This window comes from Thermobia domestica, chromosome 10 (genome assembly GCF_964235325.1).
Source record: "Thermobia domestica chromosome 10, izTheDome1.hap1.1, whole genome shotgun sequence".
Classification (NCBI taxonomy): domain Eukaryota; kingdom Metazoa; phylum Arthropoda; class Insecta; order Zygentoma; family Lepismatidae; genus Thermobia; species Thermobia domestica.
The window spans coordinates 17,315,196-17,338,136 of record NC_137463.1 but is presented as its reverse complement, the minus strand read 5'-3'; the positions used below and the strand labels follow the sequence as shown (position 1 = coordinate 17,338,136).

General features: G+C 35.4%; 1 protein-coding gene across 10 annotated transcripts in view; it reads left to right on the top strand.

Annotated features, from left to right (window-relative positions):
* The window catches only part of Mbs (Myosin binding subunit), a 284,430-nt gene extending 261,974 nt beyond the window's left edge, over nt 1–22,456 (top strand). For 9 of the 10 annotated variants that reach the window (XM_081727797.1, XM_081727795.1, XM_081727802.1 and 6 more), the window contains 4 exons: nt 5,247–5,354; nt 7,340–7,426; nt 10,545–10,649; nt 19,746–22,456. In XM_081727797.1, the coding sequence (XP_081583923.1) occupies nt 5,247–5,354; nt 7,340–7,426; nt 10,545–10,649 (300 nt within the window). In that variant the 3' untranslated portion in view covers nt 19,746–22,456. The remainder of the gene's footprint in view (nt 1–5,246; nt 5,355–7,339; nt 7,427–10,544; nt 10,650–19,745) is intronic. The other variant, XM_081727798.1, reaches the window with a different exon arrangement.
* The last annotated feature ends 485 nt before the right edge of the window (nt 22,457–22,941 follow it).

Sequence of the window (22,941 nt, the reverse complement as noted above, 5' to 3'; positions counted from 1 at the left end):
TAGAAAGTAAAAGTAACAAGAGGCACTAAAAATAAAGGTAGCAAGGGAGAACTGCTTTGACAATAAATAAACTGAACATGGAAATCAGCGAATTAAAACGCAGGAAGATGGAAAGAATATATTGGGGACCTGGATGATAGCAAGAATAAGCTATATATTTTAGGCATTAAAACAGAAAACGAAGTAGATGAATATGGCAAAGGAATTGTGATGCTGAGAGACAAGTTCAAAAACATACAGTGAAAGGAAGAACGAAAAGGTACACCTTTTGAATATGGTAAGAATACAATAGGAGGAGGATAAAGAAATATTAAAAATTTGTAATCAAATCAAGAGCGTCAACATAAGATTTCTTTTAGAGAGCTGTTTGTGTCTACTTTTCAGTACCTAGCTAGTATTATTAACAAAGATATGACATATGAATTTTAAATAAAATGAAATATTTCAGTTCAACGCCCCACGATAATACCCTTTAGAGTAAGGGAGACGAATGATTAAGTCTTCATCTCAGCGAAATTAAAATACCGCTAATTTTACAGTAATTATGTGATATCTTCAAATAGATAAAAGATAATTGAAATATGGAACAAGAGCGCCCTAGACAATATTTTTTTGCGTGAGGTACCTTATCACAAGTCACCTAGTGGCTTTCTGTTTTCAGATGTTTAGAAACGCGAAAATAAATGATGCCGATTTTCAAAATGGCTCGAAATCGAAAGCAGATAAGTGAGTCGTGATAACGGTTTCTAATGTAAAATAATATTGTCTAGGGCGCTCTTGTTCCACATTTCGATTATCTTTTATCTATTTGAAGATATCACATAATTACTGTAAAATTAGCGGTATTTTAATTTCGCCGGGATGAAGACTTTTAAGTCAAGTAGATGATGGAAAAATTGGTGAAATGAGAAACTGGGAGGAAGTGGAATTGCCCTAAGTAAACCTACGGACACGATGTTGTCTATCACAAGCGTACTTGGCAGAGGATCGAACGAAGGACTTCACGCACCAGAGGTAAGCGCTCTACCAGTGAGTCACCGTGGCCCCTGAACTTCAAATAGAAACAGCGGGAAAGAACGGTGAAAAATTTTTCAACAAGATTGTGATGATTATGATTAGAAGCTTACTATGCGAGTCACTGAATGAAGAGTTACAGAAAGGACTCGGGTGAAAAGTGTTGCATTGTACGAAGCAGAGACGTTGCATTACGAAAAAACATCAAACAATATTTGAGTTCCCAAAATCTGTACTTTGAAATGAACATAAAAGTTGAAACAATGAACGTGTAACGGGCGTTTGAAATAATGGGCGAAAAGAATATAATTGGAAGTAATTAAAAGCATACTAAGATATTATTGAAGAAGAAAATATATTTCGAATGACGTGTAAGTTATGGTAGAAGAAAAATACGGAAAGAAGAGAAATTCCTATACCGATATCAAGGCGATTAATTCGTCTCAAGGCGAAGAAGTTACATAACCATATCGTATCTACGCTTTTTGTGACAAGTAGCCTACCAGTAATGGAAGAAACTTCTGGTAAATTGTATTGGTAGCTAAGGGGAGGATCCCATTAGTTCATGATTAAATTAATTTTTCATTTACTCATAATTCTGACAAATTTAGTTGGAGTTTACTAGCATTCTAGTAGTCATCGTCCCCCCTCTAATTTTTATATGCCAGAGACGCTCATGCCTGGGCGTATAAGCGACCAGAGCGTGGCACTTACTGGACTACATTACTTAAATGACAAAATCGTGGAAGAAGAAGAAGGCGAGCGTGCGCCTCAGCCCGCGGAGCTTCTATGGGAAAGTGGAGTGCAACCTTTACCTACCTTTGTTTAATGAGAACATTTTATTTTCTTCACTTGTTGCTTCGTAGACCGTTCTATTCCAAGTCCAAACGATGGGTTGCTAAGATCCTGTCATAAAGCATTAAGTTGGTTCGAGTGAAATGTCCAGTTAGCAAACAGGATGAGGTGCCAACACAATCAGGAAGTAGTGTGTTGTTAAACAGGATCGGATGAAAGTGCACCATTTACGATTTCCAGTAATTTTTCTTTACACATTTAGGAGCAGAATATATTAACTGTATGTGGGTGGTAAATGAGCGCATCATTTGCTGTTGGTTTTTCAAATTTAGTTCTGGTGACAGCATTGCAGAATGGGCACCGACCAACATCATGTTCAGATGACCTCCTCGGTAACACCGTGAATTAGACCCGTTGTAAAGTGTCCAGCATCGGTTGTCACTTGCGATGAAAAGTGGATCTGCTATGATAATCAATATCCAGGGCGGCTTCCTGAACCACCTCTCCACCATCTTAAGGTATTGATGTTATGGTGGTCTATGGTGAGAGATCTATCATGGGAACCATGAGTGCAAGTCATAACACTGCTGAACACCGTGAAATGCTTCCCAAACTTCTCCGCAAGCACCAAGCAATGGTCAACAGACATAGTGACCTCATGTTGCACAACGAGGTTTCCCCGTATGTCGCGCAAAGACGGTGCAAGTTCTCCATGAGTTGCAGTATGAAAATTTTCCTCATCCTCCGTGTTCCCCCGATATATATCGCACTTACTAACATCTCTTTCGTCATGTCAGTCACTTCTTGAGGAGGGGAGCCTCTCTGAAGATCGTGCGGTGCAGCGCATGGTCGAAGACTTCTTTCGCCACAGATCTAACCGTAGGCAAAGCGATGGCAAAAGTGTGTATTTGCAAACGGTGACTATTTTGATTAACCAAGTGTAATACTTTTTTTCCTGGGGGGTACTACGCACATGGTCTAGACATTTTCATTCGCGCCAACTTAATATGTAACTTTCGAATGAATCAATTAACCCTTTGGGGATCTCATGGTACAATTTGTACCATATGCGTTTTTCATGGTACATTGCGTTATTTCTCTCCTATTTGAGCTTTTTCGTCCGGGTTTTTGTTTTTTAAGTCCAGAGGCATTGCAGAAGACATTACGGATGGTTTCACACCTTCCTGTGTCGAGACATAGGAGGTGATGACGTCATAAATCTAAAATTTATATTTTCGTGTAATACTTTTTTTGGGGGTTTATGTAAAGTATTTTTGGCGGGCTTATTTTTGCACGTAGAAGATTGAAATTTTGCACAAACATGCAGTCCACCGAGTAGTATTTGCCAGATTTTTTCTTCAGATTTCTGCGTTAAAACAGGGGGGGATCCAGAGGGTCAAAAAGTTGAAAAAAGGGATATTTTTACCCAAAAATCCCGTTTTTCCTAACTTTCCCGCCTTAGATACACGATGGAGACAAGTGAATGGTACCGCCTGAAAGGCAGTTCTATTCTGAAGTGAATGATGGGCGAAACATGACCCTAGGGTAATTAGGGATGTCTCAGGGAATGTTTAAAAATTTCCCTCTGTATACGGGAATATGGGACATTGTCGGTATATTTTTTTTTTTTTTTTTTTGGCGGGTTTACTTTTGCACCTGGAAAATTGGAATTGTGCATAAACATTCAACCCATCGAGTAGTATTTACCAGATTTTTTTCAGATCTCTGCTTTAAAACAGGGGGGGGGGTCCAGGGGGGCTAAAAGTTGAAAAAAGGATATCTAGACCAAAAAAATCCAGTTTTTCCTAATTTTCCCGCCTTAGATGCATGATGGAGACACGTGAGTCATACCGTCTGAAAGGCAGTTCTATTCTGAAGAGAATGATGGGCGAAACGTGACCCTAGGGTAATTAGGTATGTCTCAGGAATTTTTTTACCTGAGATCATGGTGTTTTACGGTAATTTGGGGCATGGTGGGAATTCCTGATAAAATTTCTCCCGCCCATGGTATTCAAGATAGAAACTTGAAATTTGGCACACACATTCAGTATACCAAGTACTATTTATCAGATTTTTTTTAGATGGCTACGTTCACACAGGGTCGCTCCAGGGGGGCCCAAAGTGCGAGAAAAAAATTCCATCCGAAATTTTCCCTTTGACATCATTTTTCCCGCTCCTGGTATCTGATATGAGCATGCAAGTGGTATCGTTTGAAAGCCACCTCCATTCTGAAGAGAATGAGGTATGAACCATGATCCTAGGATAAATAGTGACGATGCAGTAGCTGCTTGACTGAAAGTCTAAAAAATAACCCAAAAACCCCGGATCTCTTAAGGGTTAAGTGTTACTATCTAGCAAAATAAACAATATAATACAAGTCATTAAGTGTTGCATTTTTAACAATACACCGTGCTTCAAAAACAGTGACCTAACTTTGGACGGTAATAATTACGGAACATGGAACATGCCCTGAAGGAAATGAGTGTTGGTTGAATGGGCGTGACCGAGTTTCCAAAAATCGCCGTTAGATGTCAGTCAGTGCGTCTTCTCAGTTTGCAGTAGGTCAGAAGTAAGATTCCGTCCGCTCAACAGAAGGCGTTTTGTGTGCTGCAGTTTGCAAAGACTTGAGTCAGTGACAGTTCAGTGTGCTTTTCGTCGGCGTTTTGCCATTGATCCACCTGCACCCAAAAACAATCGTCGTTGGTATCGCCAATTTGAAGAGACAGGATGTTTGTGCAAAGGTAAGAGTCCAGATCGGCCGTGCACTTCCGATGAAGTGGTGGTGCTGCTGCTGGTGGACACAAAGAGCATTTGTAATAGCATAGTTAAGACTTGAAGATTTTGTATTTTACAATTTATCCCATTTGTGTAGTATGTTTTTATCAATACATATGGACTTTGAAAATCAGGTCACTCTTTTTGAAACACTCTGTATAATAAAAGGTGAAGTATGTCTCCCATTCGGAATACATCATAATCTACGAACATTGTGGAGGTAAGACTGCACACTTGATGTGACGCAGTCAGTATCATACTCAGACTCCCACTAGATTTTCCCAGGTACTTATTTTAAAGATCCCTGACCAGTATTAGAACGAGAAATAAATTCCATTCCAAGTAAACAATATATTTATTTATTTTTGTAACTTGGAACAGCTTGCATTGTGAAAATAAAGTGTTATCTATCAAAAGTAAACACACTATTTTCAATAAAGAGACGAACAAATGAATAAAATTTACCTAAAAGATGAGAATATAAGAATTTTGACCAGAATATAATAATATTGTACAGTATGTTTCATTATTTCTGTGCCTAGTATATTTCAATTGGTGATGTGGTATTTGTTCATTATCCTGGTGCTGTTTAGATATCAGTACGAAAATATTGTTATACATGTTTTCCATTAAGAATTAAAAAACGTTTGTTTCTTTTCCAGCTGTATGAAGAGTCTTTGTTGGAAAATGAGAGGTTGAGAGAGAAGCTGAGGAAGACTGAAGACGAATTGTTGGAAGCACGATCAAAACTAGAGAAAGTATCATCTCACGTAAGTAATCCCTTACATAATATGTAATAAGTATTAAACATTAACGTTTTTAACCATTAATATCATGATTTCAGTTATCTTTATGCACTTATGGACATATAATCTCATCAAATAGTATTATTGCCTAACTGACTACTGACCTTTATTATAACTAAAATGCGTTTTGTTTAGTTTATGGTCTGGGATATATGACTCTTATCTGACTGGTAACAATACAGATATGAGGTGAACTTACCATGTTCGCCCCTAATATTCACTATCGTATTCATTCTATTGTAAGCCGTTCTTCCGGAAATGAATGAATAAATAAATAAGACAGTAAAGAGGATCTTCCGAAATTTACATTACGGACTATGTGGATAGTTGAAGTGGTAAGTACTATGTACCCTCTCATACTGAAAGTATATCCAAACAAAAGCGATGTATAGCAATAGTGTGTAACAGTTTCGGCAGGGCAAGATCACCTTTATCAGACCTAGACTAACATCAGCATATATTTCCTGAGTGGTATATGGATAGCCACCGCTAGAAAAAAATGAAATGAAATGAAGTTCTTAACGGATTGACTTCATTCACAAACTCGGTCAAGAGTTCTCATGTGGTGTAACGGACTAACATTACAATCTTTCAAGGCCCACTCGTGATCCGAATAATGCAGTACAGTGTATGAGGAATAAATTTTCTTGCTAAATGCTTTTAAATTCTGTTAAATTTCTACGCCTTTCATGGGGTACAGTGGCAGAGCGCTTACCTCTGGTGCGTAGGGTCCTGGTTCGATTCCCGGTCAAGTAAGTTTGTGATGGACAACATCATTTACTCGGGATACTCCCATTTCCTCCCACATCTCATTCCCACAGTTCTTCCATCAATCACATGCCTTAATTATCCCTCTCCCTCAGCCCAAAGTGCTTAATCGTGGAACGTTTAACTGAAAGATCTCATTTCATTTCTACAGTTTTCATGTAGGTAAATCCAAACTGCATTTCTTGATAAAAAGTAAAATCTACTACAGTTAGAAGAATATCCACTGACTAGGCAACAACTTACTTGTGGTGACTTCTAGCGATATTTTTAGGAACTTTTCCCTATTGCGTCGATGAACATTGTCATTTATTTCACCGACCGTGTCAACGATATCGATTCTAGGCCGAGGGACATTTTTTAACCAGGGGGATTGGGATCAACTTATAATCGTAAAATACTGTATTTATCAATAATTTTCGATATGTTCGATCCCCGGCCATGTAAGTTTGTGATGGACAAGAGTTTCTGTGGGTTTTCTCAAGGTACTCCCATTTCCTCCGACATTTTTATTCCACCACTCGTCTTAATCATCCATCTCCCTTAGCCTAAGGAGCATAAACGTGGGACGTTGAACTAAAAGATTTCATTTTATTTTCAATTTTCGATTTATGTCGCATGTAGATGCTACGTCAATCACGATTCGTTTCACATTTTTTGTTCTGCCTGTTCCTTTTTTAATGTGACATAAGATTACGACAAAGGTCGAAAATTAAAATAAATAGTGAGTGGTAGAGTCCGAAGATTGATGTTCATTTCTTATTAAACATAAAGCGTTCTTGTACATAACTGTGATGCTATTAGAAAATCATCATCATTATCATCATAGGTGTTCTGCCATTATTGGCAGGTTACTTGCTGCAACTGAGAAGCTTGCATGCTGCACTATCTTCCGCTCACCTCTTCGTCTTCATGTACGATTTTAGAAAATATGTTATTAAATTGTGTTATTGAAACAGTTCAAAAACTTCATAACTCGCTAAATCTTTCCGAAATGCAGATTTTATCAAATATTCCATACTGACCATCAGAAAATATTTAGGGAGAAAAATCGGATGTATTCGTTTGATTTTTGCGACATATATTTCCTGAAACTTAGTTATTGATCGAATCATGTGAAACAAACTATCCTAATGGCGTGTATGTTGTGTAATTTTAATGTATTTCTTTGCTTTCTTTCGCAGAGCACGAGAAATTCATTATCAGAAGCTGAAAAGCGTGAGAGGAGAGCAATGGAAAGGAAACTTTCAGAGATGGAGGAGGAATTGAAAGTAAGTGTTAGTGTTGTTTTTACTAAGAACTCACCCCAATATAGAATACACTGATTTCTGTTTATTATAATTAGTGATTACGAGTTGTATGAGTACCTAGAATTCGGAAATACAAAAATACAAATATACATTTTACCAGTGTCTGAAACTTTATATCATCATGTCTTTCTACAGATCTTAATCGACATGAAATAAATTCAGATTTCGTAAGGTACATCTGGATTGCCCATTTCGCCCGACTGTAATTTTGTGAAGGTTTAGAGAAACTATTTGATTTAAGAATAGATTCGGTGCAAATATACGGTATGGTAGACTTTTTTCTTATCACACGTCATTTAATCACGTAAGACGTTCACTTGGTTGTCTGAAATCTAAACATCGAATAATGCATTAGCGTTTGCTTATTCAATCGAAGTAACTTTGCAGAAAGGTGAATCGACACGCACCAGCAATGAAATCTAACAATCACTTTTCTCAAGACTTAAGTAACATTAGAGCAGGTAAACAAAAGCTGTGTACCGTATTTATCTGATTGTAATCCTTTTTTTTTTTTATTTATTTATTATCACCTTTCTCTTGGCTTAGAATCTGTATCGTTAAAACGGCCGATAGAGTAGACAACACTCATTATTGACGCAAGAGTTAAAGAAATATCGACAGAAGTTGCCATAAGTAAGTTTTCGTCATTGTGTAAACTCAGTGCTATAATGTAATGACATTTCTTCAAATTATAATGGATTTGTAGACTCGAAAGAAAGTCATTTGATCTCGAATGCGCTTGACGGAACAGATTCTCTGTACGAAGACAGTGACAAAAAAGTGGCTAAGATGAACCGGAATCATCTGATTCTGATGATGATACTAAACAATTAAATAGTAAAATATATATATATATATATATATATATATATATATATATATATATATATATATATATATATATATATATATAGATATAGATATAGATATTCAGTATGCTGTATTAATAAATTCCAGTTTTCATTTTGAGATTTGATTCTCGAGGGATTGGGTTACAAGAAATACGGTACATTTCTACTAACATTCTCAGTCACTGTTTGGCAATAAATTGTTCAGAGACATTAAGAGCCTGACTTACTAAAAATAATACAAAATTTACCATTTTTCTTTTGCTTGTTTTTCATAAGTGAAAGAAGATAATAAAATGCAACTCACCAGAATGTTATTCTACGACAGAAAATATGAATCTGAAGAATTTTTAGTATTGCTAGAATAACATGTCTCCCAAAATCTAAGTTAAGGCAGCGACTGGAGGAACAAACTCAACTTCATTTAATTACGTATCATATTTTGGTATCTTGTGAACTAGTTTTTAAATAATGGTTGTGTTTAGTTTGTAATAAACAAAATAGTTTCAACATACAGTTAATCAAATTAAACAGTAAAGTTATTTATAAAATAGTTCACAGGAATCCAAAACATGATACGTAATCAAATGCGGTGGAGTTCGTTCCTCGAATCGCTGCCTTAACTTAGATTTTGGGGAAATTGTTATTCTGGCAATACTGTAATTTCTACGGATGGCAACACTAAAAATTCTTCAGGTTCATATTTTCTGTTGTAGAATAACATTATCTATGATTGTGGTGAGTTGCGTTTCATTATCTCCTTTCACTTATGAAAAACAAGCAAAAGAAAAATGGTAAATTTTGTATTATTTTTAGTATGCCAGGCTCCTAAGTAATAACATACATGAAAATAGAGTTGTATTTTGGACGTAAACGAAAAAAAAAAAATCAAGAAATTGTACAAGTTTGAAGAAAGTAAGAAGGAATTTAGATAATTGTACTATTAATGACATTACCATTTGTTGTCTGTTTAAAATTCAAAACTCACACATGTAACGTTATTTGGCTCAAGCTTCGGATGGATGATCGCGTGCAAACTGCGCAAGTCAGAAGAGAATTCAATATAACAGCCTTTAATAATTCGTACAAAATAGAAATGAATTTGGGGAGGGAGGGGGGGGGGGGCTGAAACTTAACACTAAACTTGATATACTAATATTTTGAAACGGTGTTTAAATCGTGCCGGTTAATCACTTTAATATTGTAGATCTTGCATTCTTTCAAATCCTCCAGTTTAGAGTGTACGTGAATAGAAACATAGTAAGTGTCGGGAAAGAGTTATAAATGCTAAATAATACAAGGACTTAACATTCATTAATGTAGTAGTTAGTTTATGTGTAAAATAGTTTTTTTTTTTTTTTTCTGTAGAAACATATGTACGTTTCTTTCTTTTGGTGAAACTAGTGTACTTTTCAAGATCTACTTAGAGTGTAGAGTGTCATATTTTAATTTGTTATTGTGCATTGTGGTTTTTTGAATTACTGAATAGCTAATACATCACTTACTTAGTTTTAATAGAATATCAGTTTTTCAATTGGTATTGGGAAAATTCTATAACTGCACAGTGTGATTTTATTCAACGTGTGCTGCTATTGTAGTTTTTTTTTTCAGTGACGTGCTACATTTTGGGGGTGCTTTTTCTCACTTCTTATTTTATCTCAATTTCTTGTAGTATTTCTTTTACTTGTCTTGCGCCCACTGGAGTCATGGCCTGCTTATTTTACTTGTATGCTTTGTAAAGGAATGATTGTGGTCCAAGTGACAGCGCAGTTTCACTTTCGAAACTTACTTGCAGTTGACACCGGAATGAAGCCACAAAAAAAGAAGTCCTTATTTTTCCAGTAGTTTGACATCTGGAACTTAACATAATCCAAAATACTTTTTGTACTTCCATAAACCGCACATGTATCTGCGGTTCGAGATATATTAACTTGTTCATTCCTATATTTATTCAGATTGGCGTAAACAGCTGCAAGTAAACTCTGATGCCTTTAGCTGTGTCTTCATTGAATGAGTGTTCACTTTTTCCGCTGTATTTTTATTTTTTAGAGATACTTTTATATTTCCAGTAGCTTTCGCTTCAGGCTTCTCTTTTGTTGATAAATAATCTTTCTTTCATTTTGCTATTCCACAGAACAACATCCGTTTATTGACTAACACACCTGTGCACTGGTCTCTTGGGAGGGTTAGGTTGAGAGAATTATTTTCAAATAAATGTTGTTTATTTTCAGCAATTGCAAAAACTCAAAGCTGAAAATGAAAAATTGAAAGCTGAAAACCGGGCCTTGACTCGGGTGGTGTCGAAACTCACCAATTCTACCAATGCCACAAAATAGGTAACCTACCGGCTCTCTGCATGCTGTCTGTACTGCATCGAATTCAAGGAAATGTGCATGACTTTTTTTTTTTTTTTTTTTTTTTTAATTAATTCTAAACTCCCAAATAATCGAAAGTTCAATACTTTCTCAAGTAGTGGCAAATTAATACTATAGTCATCTCTTTAATACACTTCCATTTTTATACCTCAAGCGCTTCAAAGTCTTAACTTGTTCGTAAGAATCAGTCCTTCAGCGACAGCTCCCGCCCCAAGAATATTTTCTCTTATTTAGTCGCCTGATAGTTGAACAAGCTGCAAATACTAAGCATTGATCGATGCATGCGATTTCTTAGATCTAAAATGCTTAATAGTGAAATGTTATTATTCTCAGTTTGTTAGCTAGTGTTTATAAGAATTATATTACTTTTTTATTCTATTCAATGTATGTAATTGTAATTAACACCATTTGTATTTTAATATGTTGGTTGTTTGTATTAATGACTTGATTTTGTACTTTGTTTTATTTCGTTTTAAGTGAAAAAACAATATTGTTTCTGTCAAAACCAAAGAATTCACTTTGTTACTTTATTGAAGAGTCAGCAAACAAGATTTCGGAGAGAACTGCAACAGAAAGAGGTTGTGTTAAAGGAGTTTGGTTTATTACTCTATCTGTCCGCCAGGAGAGAAAAAAATCTGAAGAACTACTCAATCAATTTTGGACAAAATGTAGAAGTCAAAAGTTGAGAATGGAGTTCATTGGACGAAAGGTTCCATTTTAAACAAAAGCAATAATAGAAAGCGAGAAGCTGTTTTCTGCAGTCAATTAACCCCTTGCGTTTCTGGTGTCATTTTCCTATGTGCGTGTTGTAATACCAAGTTTTCATTTACTGTTAAAAGGACTGTTTAGACCGTTATATAGGACAGTTGTTGTATAAAGTTCAATTAATAGCATTTTTGTACAATCGCTCACTCACGCGCACACATACACACATGCACGCGCGAGGAGAGCATTCACATTACTGATAAAAAATATTTGCATTGTAGAACATTTGGGCTGGAAAAGGGAAATTTTGATGTTCTGAAGGAATTTTATGCTGCTTCACGTTGACGATACTTATCTAAGATCAAAGACAAAGTTTTATCTTCTTTTCTTCTTTCCGATCTCGAAGTTGCCAGTTACTTATCGTCAAAACAAACAAATATGTGTCATAATTGAATGCTCTCATAGGCCTGCTATCTACTGAGACAAAACAGTTTTATTTCTTTTTTGTCAGTAAAGTGCTGTCACCCAAGGAGAAACAGTAGAATTAACTCCTGCCTTGCATTCACTAAAAAATTTCATCACCTCCAGGATTAATATGACCCTTAATAAAGGAATATTTTGCAACAGGGTATTTTATGACATCCGCCTGGATGTCACTGGAACATAATGGGTTAAAGTCCCAAGAATATATTTAATCTCCCTATCAAAACCAGAAATGGTGGAAATCCACTCCAACTTCTTTCTTCAATATTGATCTACATAGAGCAAAAACTAAAAAAAGATATATCGAGAAGTGTTCTTAGAATAGCTATCATGTTCTCTCATAATCTCCTATTCAAACCGGAAGAGGCAGAAATCAACCACTTCCGATATTTAACGTTTATCGCTATAGAGTATAAACGGTAACAGATAACTAGAAACTTTTCTGCAGTCATTTAAGCCCCCCCAAAAAAAAGTATTTATCTCCACTGTAATTCTTCTAAAACTGGAAAAAATAGAAATCCACTAACACTTTGGCATTTCAGTATTGAGAAAATGTCCCACTATACAAACCAAACTCCTTCGTATGGTGTACATATTATACTGCCATTTTTGTAACAGTAGGCTGAACTATTTTTATTGGTGAAAATAAAACTATCATTTTTGCAAATGTTGCTAAACGTTTATATTCAATATGTCTGTGAAATGATAACATAATTAATGTGTACTTGCACATTGTTTATTTTAAATTTTGGAAATTTTTGCGTATATTTCATAAAATGTTAACAAAATTTTCCGAAATTTGAAGGAAACAATGTAAAACATTAGATTAATTACGTTATATCTGATAGATATGTTGAAGTATATATGCCAAGTGGTATTTTGTACAATGGCCATTGTCCATTCACGAGTCATTAAAAAAAAATAGTGGGAATCACAAACGATAAATGATGTGTGCAAAAATTTACGGTACAGAAAGTAACGGGGTATACATTTAAGCTCTTACGTAGCGTGATTTTTTTAAAGCTGCAAATAGATGAACCTAAACCATTTGTGAGAGCGTGTTTAAGTTCATCAGCAGTGCGAGAATGCTTCCGAAAAGAAAGAACATTAAAATGTAGCACACAGCTAGCTTCACCTACGACCCTTCAGTTTAAACAAAGGAGCTAGACCAGGGCACAAAATTTCCGGTCGCCAGGTCGCTACTGGCGAGTAGAATATTAAAACTGGCGACCAGTGTTCAGTAGCAATGGTTTCTGCCTAAAATCACAGTGCTGCACAGTTTCTGTTTCGCACGAAAATAACACAGCCACACACACAAATAAATAAAGAGTTCTGTGCATCGGACTCCGGGATATGGATTCCATGTATTTTGTTACGCCAAATCCAAATTTCGAAACCTCAAGACGATCGATCGTGTCAATTTTTTATGAACGAAAAACTTAACCGATTTTGGATAGGGAGGAAATACGCTTTTCGCCCATAAACATGGTCAATCGTCCTGGGGTTTCGAAATTTGGATTCGGCGTAACAAAATACATCGAAACCATACTTTGGAGTCTGATGCACAGAACTTTTATTTATTTATTTTGTGTATGTGTGGCTGTGTAATTGTTAGTAAGTGTGAAAAACACGGAATGTGAAGTCTTCACAACGCACATTGAAAGTGAAGTGAAGTCTTAAGGTAAGATAATTTTTAACATTTATTGAATCTAATTGTCTGGTTTGAAATTTTATCCCCTGATATAATCTCCTTGTTTGTCAAACCAAAGGCTTTGGTGGGAGAGGAGGGGGGGGGGGCTCTAGTAATTTGTATGAAATACTGGCGACCATAAGTTTTGGATTGGCTAGTGCGTCTGACTTTGAAATTTTTCGCCCTGAGCTAGACAGTGCAGACATGGACATAAACGAATGTTGTCGAGTTGTGCGCACTGAACGTGTGCGACAAAATTGAGAATCCTGATGACTGTGAGGTGCGGAGTGTGATAAGGTTTGTGATTTCGGAAGTTGAAAAGTCGTGTCCAGAAAGCATTTTTCCCTTGTTAATGATTTCAAAGACACTTTGAATACTTTGGCGGCAACAGAGTGTAGTCGTCCTGCATTTCAAATCTTTTGTCGCTGATTGAACGTACTATTTATCGCAGATAACATTTATTTTAAATCAAAACTCACTAGTTTTTTATGCCCCACTCCACTTTGTCAGCATCTGCAAACAGGAGCTTGTAACGCAATATTTTCATGTTTGTACTGAACAATTTCTTTTAAACTTATTAAAAGTCTCTTCAGAATAGATGCTTCTTCATAACTCCAGTCTGACTGAGAATTTGATTTCCACGACCCCCATATTTTAGCAAATTGTTCTTACAAATTAATGAAAAATAAAATGATAAGTCTTGGCAACATCGCCCTGTAAATAACTAGACAAGAACTAAAGGAGATGATGCGTGAAAGCAAACACGTTCTTTCTTCTTTGTTCTTCTTCAGATGAAGATCTCAATTGTAAGCTAATTTTACAGATAGAGATAAGAGGTACAATATATAGCAGGGCAATTATATAATGATCGTATAGAAACACTGGTATCACGCTATGACAAGTGCTTAAATCCTTTTAGCGAATATGTTGGAAAATATAGTCCCTTACCGTAAATCTTTTGCATACCATTTATTGCTTGTATTCTACATGAAAACAAACTACAAGTAGTGTGCGAAAGATGGACGGCCCCTCGCACATAAAAATTGGCTGAACTTCCTGTTAAAAACTTGTCCTTTTCTTTTTCAGTTCTCCACAAGGTATTATTGTCTCTTAAGATAGCTTGATATCTGTTTTTCACGTTCACAAAAAATAAGTAATTTCCTTTATTACACTAGCATTTATTTATAAGTTATTAAATTACGGTGTAAAAAGTACTCTTGAATCTCAAAAGAAATCATTTACAATTATATGTTATTGTTGCCCGATAATCAGTAATTTTGCTTTCCAAATGTCTTCGTTCAGATCTTCGTGGTATCTGTTATATTGTTAATATGCCACTAAGTATTGACCCAGTGTGTTCAAAATATAGTGACTGTGGTGTTTTAGTATTATATAAAGAAATCTGTGAATACATTTGTACTTCTAGAAGAAAGTTTCTTATGATAAGCTAAACATGCGAGTATAACACTTTGGTACAGATTGAAAATGAACATACTTATACCCACTGAGATAAGTATGAATCTACTATAGTGATTATGTTGAATTTTGTGTTTCCGTGTTAGTCATAGGTATCTTCTTTTGTGTATTGGCTTGCATTTGTTTGATCGGAGAACCCTGTTCAATGTACACAGTGACTTAAGTTCAAATGTATTGTTCCATATTCTCATTTTGTAATTTCGCACGTGTTGTATGAGTGTAATATGTTACCATTGTGTGTGTGTGTTGATTTTTAGATTTTTTTCCTTTTAAATATTATTGTATAAAAGTTACCTTTAGAAAAAAATAATGTCAATTGCGTGCAGTAAGGTTTTAGATCTGCGTGCCACCTGAATTCATACGTTAAGTTAGTGTGGTACTTTTTGTTCTGGTCGTTTGTTTCACTCTTTGTATGCTATTGAATTTCGTTTCTGCAGAGGATTTGGTTTGTAAATATAAGTTTGAATCAGTTGATCCCTCCTTTCATTAATATATGAAATCACAACTATCAATAGGTGATCTCAATATATTGACAGTGGATTGTCCAAGCACAGTAGCTAGGCTGTGATACAAGCCATGTGGTCTGAGTAAAGAGTACCGACTACAGTAGTGAGAGGGTGTTTGGCTGTTCTGGGAGACGTACTGGGTGTTGTAGTGGTTAACGCACCAACTCGGTATGTCGGGGATATAAAATTCGAATCCCTCCAATTTTTCACTGTGTGCGTTATTTATTACACACACCATAACAAAAACACGTTGTGTATGCCACAAGGGGGCATTCAAAACAAAGAGGTATTCCACTCTGACTTTTTTCCCCTCGAAATTTCCTCTGTGTACTTTTCTTCAAATCTGGGTTTACCTTTACACGCTCTTGATCCTTTTCTATCTTAAATTTTCTTCTGTTGTCCAACAGTTATCGCATGTAATACATCTGCTTCTGGTTTACCATAGTGCTTATCCTTCCGAAATTTTTGCTGCTTTGCGTTATGGAGTTGTCCATTAGTTTCGAGCTGTTGCGTTTGTGAACCCCCGTGCTATTCTCCCTAGATTATAACATTTTTTAAAATTTTTTCATGTAATTTAATAATTCTTACTCTCTCATTAGATATTGGCAAGAATATTATTTCCATATTATCCTCAGTGGACAAGAATAATTAAAGTGTTTCGATTGTGCGGCAGCTAGACAATACAATACACTTTCATTGTGATCATCTTTAAAACACAATAATCAGTCAATTCCGTCTCTTTGATTGATGCATCTTACGTTTTATTTTCATAGAGGATATTCCAACACCACTATGAGGAATCTGTAAAAATAATTGTCTTGCACTATTCAACAACTTCCATCATCTGGCTTCCAACTTGGTCGGTTGGTTCTAAACCTAACAAATGTTGAAGTCCTTGTTAGAATCTTATCAGTTGAAAACAATACAAAAACCACTGTTATCCAATTTATATCAAAGCTACAGATATTCGCCCTCGTGTATAGAATATCTTACTTCTTTCTCTCTCCCTCTGTACTTTTAGAATAGCATCGGAATAATACAGATTAATTCTGGGTAGTACTGACACATGTTTCTTTGTCTGAAGTAGATTAATTTCTTGACTCAAATATTTTACTTTCGGAAGTGTTATCAGTACTATTTACTTTGAATTATTATGAACTTTTACCCAATCCTTCCTTGCAACTTTCTCTGGACTTGACTCACAAAAGTTTTAGTGAAGATTGGTTGTATGGGAATTAATTACATTGTAATAACTAAAAACACTGTTGCTTTTGATGAGTATTTATGTTCAAACTATGAATGTGTAACTCTTTCAAAGGCTAAAGGTTCTTTCCTCTTTCCTGGAATCTGCACATCGTTTCGTTCATTTTCCTTCGACATGAACAACCATTTTACAAAAAAGGTGCATTACAGATAACCAGTTGCTTCTAGTAACTTCCTTTCTTTCCGTCACAAGACCATTGAGCTTGTTATGTTGCTAGATTGTGCAGCAAATATAATTTTTATGTACTTTGAGAACCTAGTATTGATTCACTAATTGGGTGTAGAAACAAAGTTTTTAGGTATATTTTAAAAGTACAGGTAGTGGACATTGAAACTGAAACACTTGACACAAAGCGTTCGTTTGTATTTGCCAGTACAGCAGCAACACGACGTGGGAAGAATTGATAAGAGGTCCTGCACCATTTGCAGAGGGATTTTCAGCCATTCCTCTTAAAGCGCAGTGACAAGTTCAGCACGTGCATGTGATGGAGGGAAACTTTTCTTCACTCGATCCTCTAACAAGTCTCCAACAAGCTCAATAATATTAAGATCCAGTGATAATGCGGGCGATTGCAGATGTTCTACTGTCATGCTAATCGAACCACTCTGACAAGTTTAGGGAGAATGGCGGACAGTTATCATGGAATATTGTACAGTGCGCAGCAAAAAAACTTGCAACATGAGCATGTAAGTTTTTATTGTGGAACCCCCTAACAGCGCAGGGAATCAACATAACGTCTAAGTGGCACGAATCACGCCAGGAGAAACCTCGGCGTCCTCCCCTGCACTCTTACTTTGGATCAAAAGACTTCGTCGCTTCACAATAAACTTACATGCTCATGTTGCAGGTTTTTTGCTGCGGACTATACCACCGTCTGGGAAGAGTTCGAACCATATGATTCTCCAGAATGGTCCGGTAGTCCTTGGCAGTGACACAACCCTCTAGAGCAATGATAGGGCCCAAAGTATGCCACCATATTATACCCTAAGCCATCACGGGGCCGCCTTCATGTTTGACTGTGGGTATCAAGTAGTCTGGTTGTAGCATCGGAGGGGCATCTTCAGACGAACACGCTCGGTTTGGGAAAACAGTGTAGCTAAACTCATCCGAGAATATAACACATTTTAGGTCATCCAGTGTCCAGGGTTTATGCTTCTGGCACAACTGAACCCGCTTTGCGGTATTTGTGCTATCGCAACCGTGCCATAGATATTGGCCTTATGCAGTTATCAGTGGACTGTTTTTGTTCACATTGGTTCTGTGAGGTGTGTATTCACTTCTGTGGTGATTGCCGATGCGCTGGTTTTCCGTTTCCGTGCAACAATTCTAGTCAGTGTCGTGACGTCCATTTCAGACAACTTTTCCGTTTTCCCCTGCTGTCGCTCCTCCTGGATATGGTTCGTCCTTCTTGTCCATATGCACACACCACTTTGGATACGGTAGCTCGAGAGACTACACAGTGTTGCAGTTTTGTACACAGATGCGCCTGTTATATGTGTCCTTATGATACCATTCTACACACGCGATTTGACGTTCTACTGGAGTGACTATCAAGGACCTGCACACGTAACTCATTACCCAAAAGTACGATATAAATTACCAGATGGCTCTGGTGAGGCTCGCAAATATCCTATGCTATTTGCGCAGGTGTTTCAATGTTCACTACCTATAGGTTTTTCAAATAACGTAAACATCTTAACATATAAAAAATAACATTCAGCATCAGTATTTGTAATTTAGAAATTTATTTCAAGAACATTGAATTATGATTTCAAAAAATCTGCATCAACATGTGCAACAATATTTACATATAGTTAGTCTTTGTGTGGTACAATCTGAAACATCCTGGAAAACAGGGGAATTTGGAAACTTTGGCAATAGAATGTTTAGATTTGTCTGGAAAATCTCTCTCAAAACGTTGAAACAATATACAATACACAATCTGTAGTTTCCTAACCAGTCACTAGGTAGAAATAGCAACCACATAAGGCAAAGAGAAAGGAATGATGAACATTTCCACGGCACCAAAACCGACTCAGGGTCGTATATATGATCTAAAACGTTACGAAATGGATCCTCGAATTATCGTATGGGATGGGATGCGCGAACACTTTATGCCACCTAAGTCTAGCTCAGGCTTGGAATTCAATTTGTTAAGCAATTGATTCGAATTATTTATTCTTTCTAAAGGCATAATTAACACCAGCACCAATAAGAAGTTATTTTAATTCATGCATTAATATATATCCATCATTAATATAGAATAATTAATATTTTGTATGGTTATTATACAAATATTGTAAACACTTAACACCTCAATGTAGAAATAGATATTACTTTCGAAAATCGTTTGAGTCTGCTTACACAAGCAAATTCATACTACGAGTTTTACACGCTTATCGAACTTTCGGACCCAAACGTAGTTACTTATCATTGAAATTTCTTGGTTATGCCCCAATCATAGTTTCAGTATACACAGAAAATTGAACCTGGAACCAGACATACTATGAAAAACAAACTTAATTTAGTATCTGAGTCAAATTTAAATATGCAAAAGAAAAGTCTTGGAGAAAAGAAAAGAACTGAATATACAATATTACATTTTCTTTTGTCGCTGACTGTACCATACGGTAATGTGTATGTATGCTTGATGTGTATGCATGTTACGAAATGCTACATTCTCAAAGCATCACGCTTATTAAGTATCGATATGTTGAAGTTAATTTTTGCTCCTAATTTTCTCAGATTCAGTATCTCTCAGAAAACCTAACGAAATCTTTACATTGTTGTAATGTTTTTAAATACCGTTTTTCGCCGTGTATACTCAGAACAATAACCTAGTATTTAAAAACTACTCAATTTTTGTGTGCATATATATAATTCTCGCCTGTCTTTTAAAAGATACTAACGTATTGTGTAATTCTTTCTTTCAGCAAATGGAACAATTGAAATCCGAAAACCAGCGGTTAAAAGATGAGAATGGTGCCTTGATTAGAGTAATTAGTAAGTTGTCGAAATGATAAGGAAAAAAAGGACTACTTGTTGTTGTTGTATGTTTCCAACTGAACTGTGGAAGTTCACGAATCAGCCTCAGGCACAGTGATGAGCGCGTGTGTGTAAGGATGTGTTGTAAAGAATTGTAATTTATTAATGAAATTAAATTTATTGTTCTTGGTGTAGAACACGAGATGGTTTGCGAATTGAGTGTCCAAAATACTTGTAAATTAGACCCTTCTTAGTATGAACAGTGCTTCTTTTTTTTGTAATTAGATTGTATTATAGGATTTTTAAATGTACACCAAACCAATTTTTCCTCCCTTTTTTAAAAAATGAAAGAAAAAAAAACAGGAATCCGTTTGGAAGTTTTGTGTATAGCTCTTTGTTGGAAGAACTTGTTGACATTTCTTGATAACAGTTCAGACTGGTTTGTATTGCATGTTTTTTTTCAGACTGTCCGCAATAGGGTTGATGGTCCAGCACCATCGTGGATCTTCTAGCACTGAGAAGATCCGTGAATATGGCGGAAAAGGCAAATATAAGACAAATGTTGAGAACTCTGAAAACACAAGAGATGATTTTAAGGCACGTATTTATGAGGAAATAATAATAATCCATGTATTTTTAATTTTCAAAAATGCCTGATGTTTTTATTTCATTTTGTAATTTATAAATCAAGAAATAGGCTTCTGAAAACTTTTCGCTTGCGATCTGCTACTTTTGTTCAGAAACATTTTTAAACAGTTCAAGGAGCTTCACAAAGCTAGCAAGTAGTAATGAAGGAAACTTCAATTAAGATGTTAAGTAGCGAATAATCTTAACCTAATGTGTATCAGTCTGTGAAGTCAGTTGTGTGTGTATGTACATGTATATTCTGCATTTTCTGTGTTCGAATAACCGAAATAGTTTCTGTCGAGTAAATATTTTTAGTATATTGATAATTGTAAATAATTATCAGTTTTACTGACAGCCTTTTCTGTTGTAGTCACATTTAATTTTTTAATAGTATTTCACATGGAGAGTTCAAAACGCTTAAGTGCAATAGTCAGTTACGCTTTCGTAGTTACCACGTACAAAGACATCGATTGTTTATTGCGAATAATTATTTGAAATAACAGTAATTAAAGAACTATCAGTTATTGTTAAAGTATAAAAAGAACGTTGCTATAAATATGCTTTAAAACTATCTAATAAACTTGAAGTAGGTTCACCAGTGTTGAGGTGAGAAGTATTGCCACTTATCACCCTGAATCATCAACCCTATCGGATCACTCTTTGGTAGAATTTTTCCTCACCAGTCTTATTGTAATACGTTTTTGAGTAATGTATTATTCTAAGAAATACTGAAGAATGTCTTCTGGTTGCAGTTTTACATAACATAAAAATATGAACTATGTTAAAGACGATTTTTAATAATATAATAATAAAAAAGTCCAGCACATGTTAGTTGTTCAATTTCAGGTATTGTAATATGTTGTTGATATGATTGTTACTAAATATTTCGGAAATATATATATATAGATTACGTATACATATAGTCATGTCAGACAGTTAACAAATGGCCTCTCATGAGTACAACCTAGCCAGGCTACTCTATTATATATTTTCCTTAAGAATATAAAGTATATATATATATAGAAATGTACATCTTACTTCCCTCTAGTCTTCTGTTAATACAAATGTTTCTGTAAAAGCGTGTAAATTTTTTTGGTCCAATGTATGATAGGGTTTGAGTGTTACGAAAATACATATATAAATATATATATATGTGTGTGTGTATGCGTGCGCGGACCAAATGTGTTGACAATGGAAAATTATATTTTCCATTAAAATTAATTTGGGGGAACTCAGTGAAGGTAGGAAAAATTTACTTGCCATGTACAAACTTATTTTTTTCTTGTTTATGTAGAAGCTGAAAGTACTTCAAAGACTGTTCAAAAGAAATGTAAAGAAGTAAGTACTTTATTATATTTACTAAAGTTCTCGTCAATTGACTTAGAATATACTTAACAGTGTTTTGAACATGGCACAGCCTTCCAGGGACTTTTTTTTTCTTAAAAACAATGTGTTCATGTGTAATTTTTTTTTTTTTCTCAGAATTTGTAACAAAGAGGCTAGGATAATCAATCAACTAAGTTATTGCATCTTTTAAGAGGAGGAAAAACCCTTGATAATCTATAAAAACGTGGAAGGAACGAAATTTATTATTGCTCTCTCTTTGTAGTATTTTTTTTCTACCTATAAAAGGTAGAAATGTAAAAATATGTGTGTGTGTGTGTGTGTGTATGTGAATGTAAATATATTTGTGAAAACCTGGTGTGGTATGGGTGTGAAAAATTCTGTGCAGAAAGAAGCAACATTTCAGGATGGTTGGTTTGTTTAAAAATGTTATTCAATTCAAATTGTGAATACCTAGAGAAAGAAGCAAGAAGAGAAAGCCACTTATGAAAATGAATTGCCATTTTTCAAAGCCTATGCGAAGTTGTCAGATGTTGGAGTTTTAGTAGATATTTCCTTTGTGTCTTAACTATCCTTAATGAACATTCGAGAAAAAGTGCCTTCTGCTTTAATATATTAAATGTACATTTTATAGGACATCACTTGAAATTTTAAAAAAATAAAATGCAAAAATCGATTGTGCCAATAATTTATGTTGTTCTTTTTAAAAATGAGTTTATAACTTGCCTGTTTTGATTTAAGTGTAAATGCAGGATGTTCAGAATTTTAAGTTCGTATCGTCATCTTACACATTATTTGATAGCGTACAAACTTCGCTATTCAGAAAAAAATGTCATAGCTGCAGATATAGGAGTTGAAGAAGCAACGTCACTGAAATGTATGTAATTAATTCTACGTAAGTGTACAAATACAGGGCTGTTGAAAGTAAGTTAAGGATTGCGTCGTTTTTGTATGTATTAATCTCCCTTTCAGATGCCCTAGTAGGTAGTGTTCAAACAAACATCGGTCTTATGCTACCAACGAATAGAGGCTTTAAACGGGTGTGGGTGCCCAGTTCTATCAAAAGTATGCGTCTTACCTACATATGTACGTGTTAGTTCCTGACTTGGAGAAAAAGTGGTCCAATTTGAGTGGAATTGAATCATACGTAGATACAATACAGTGTGCCCACAA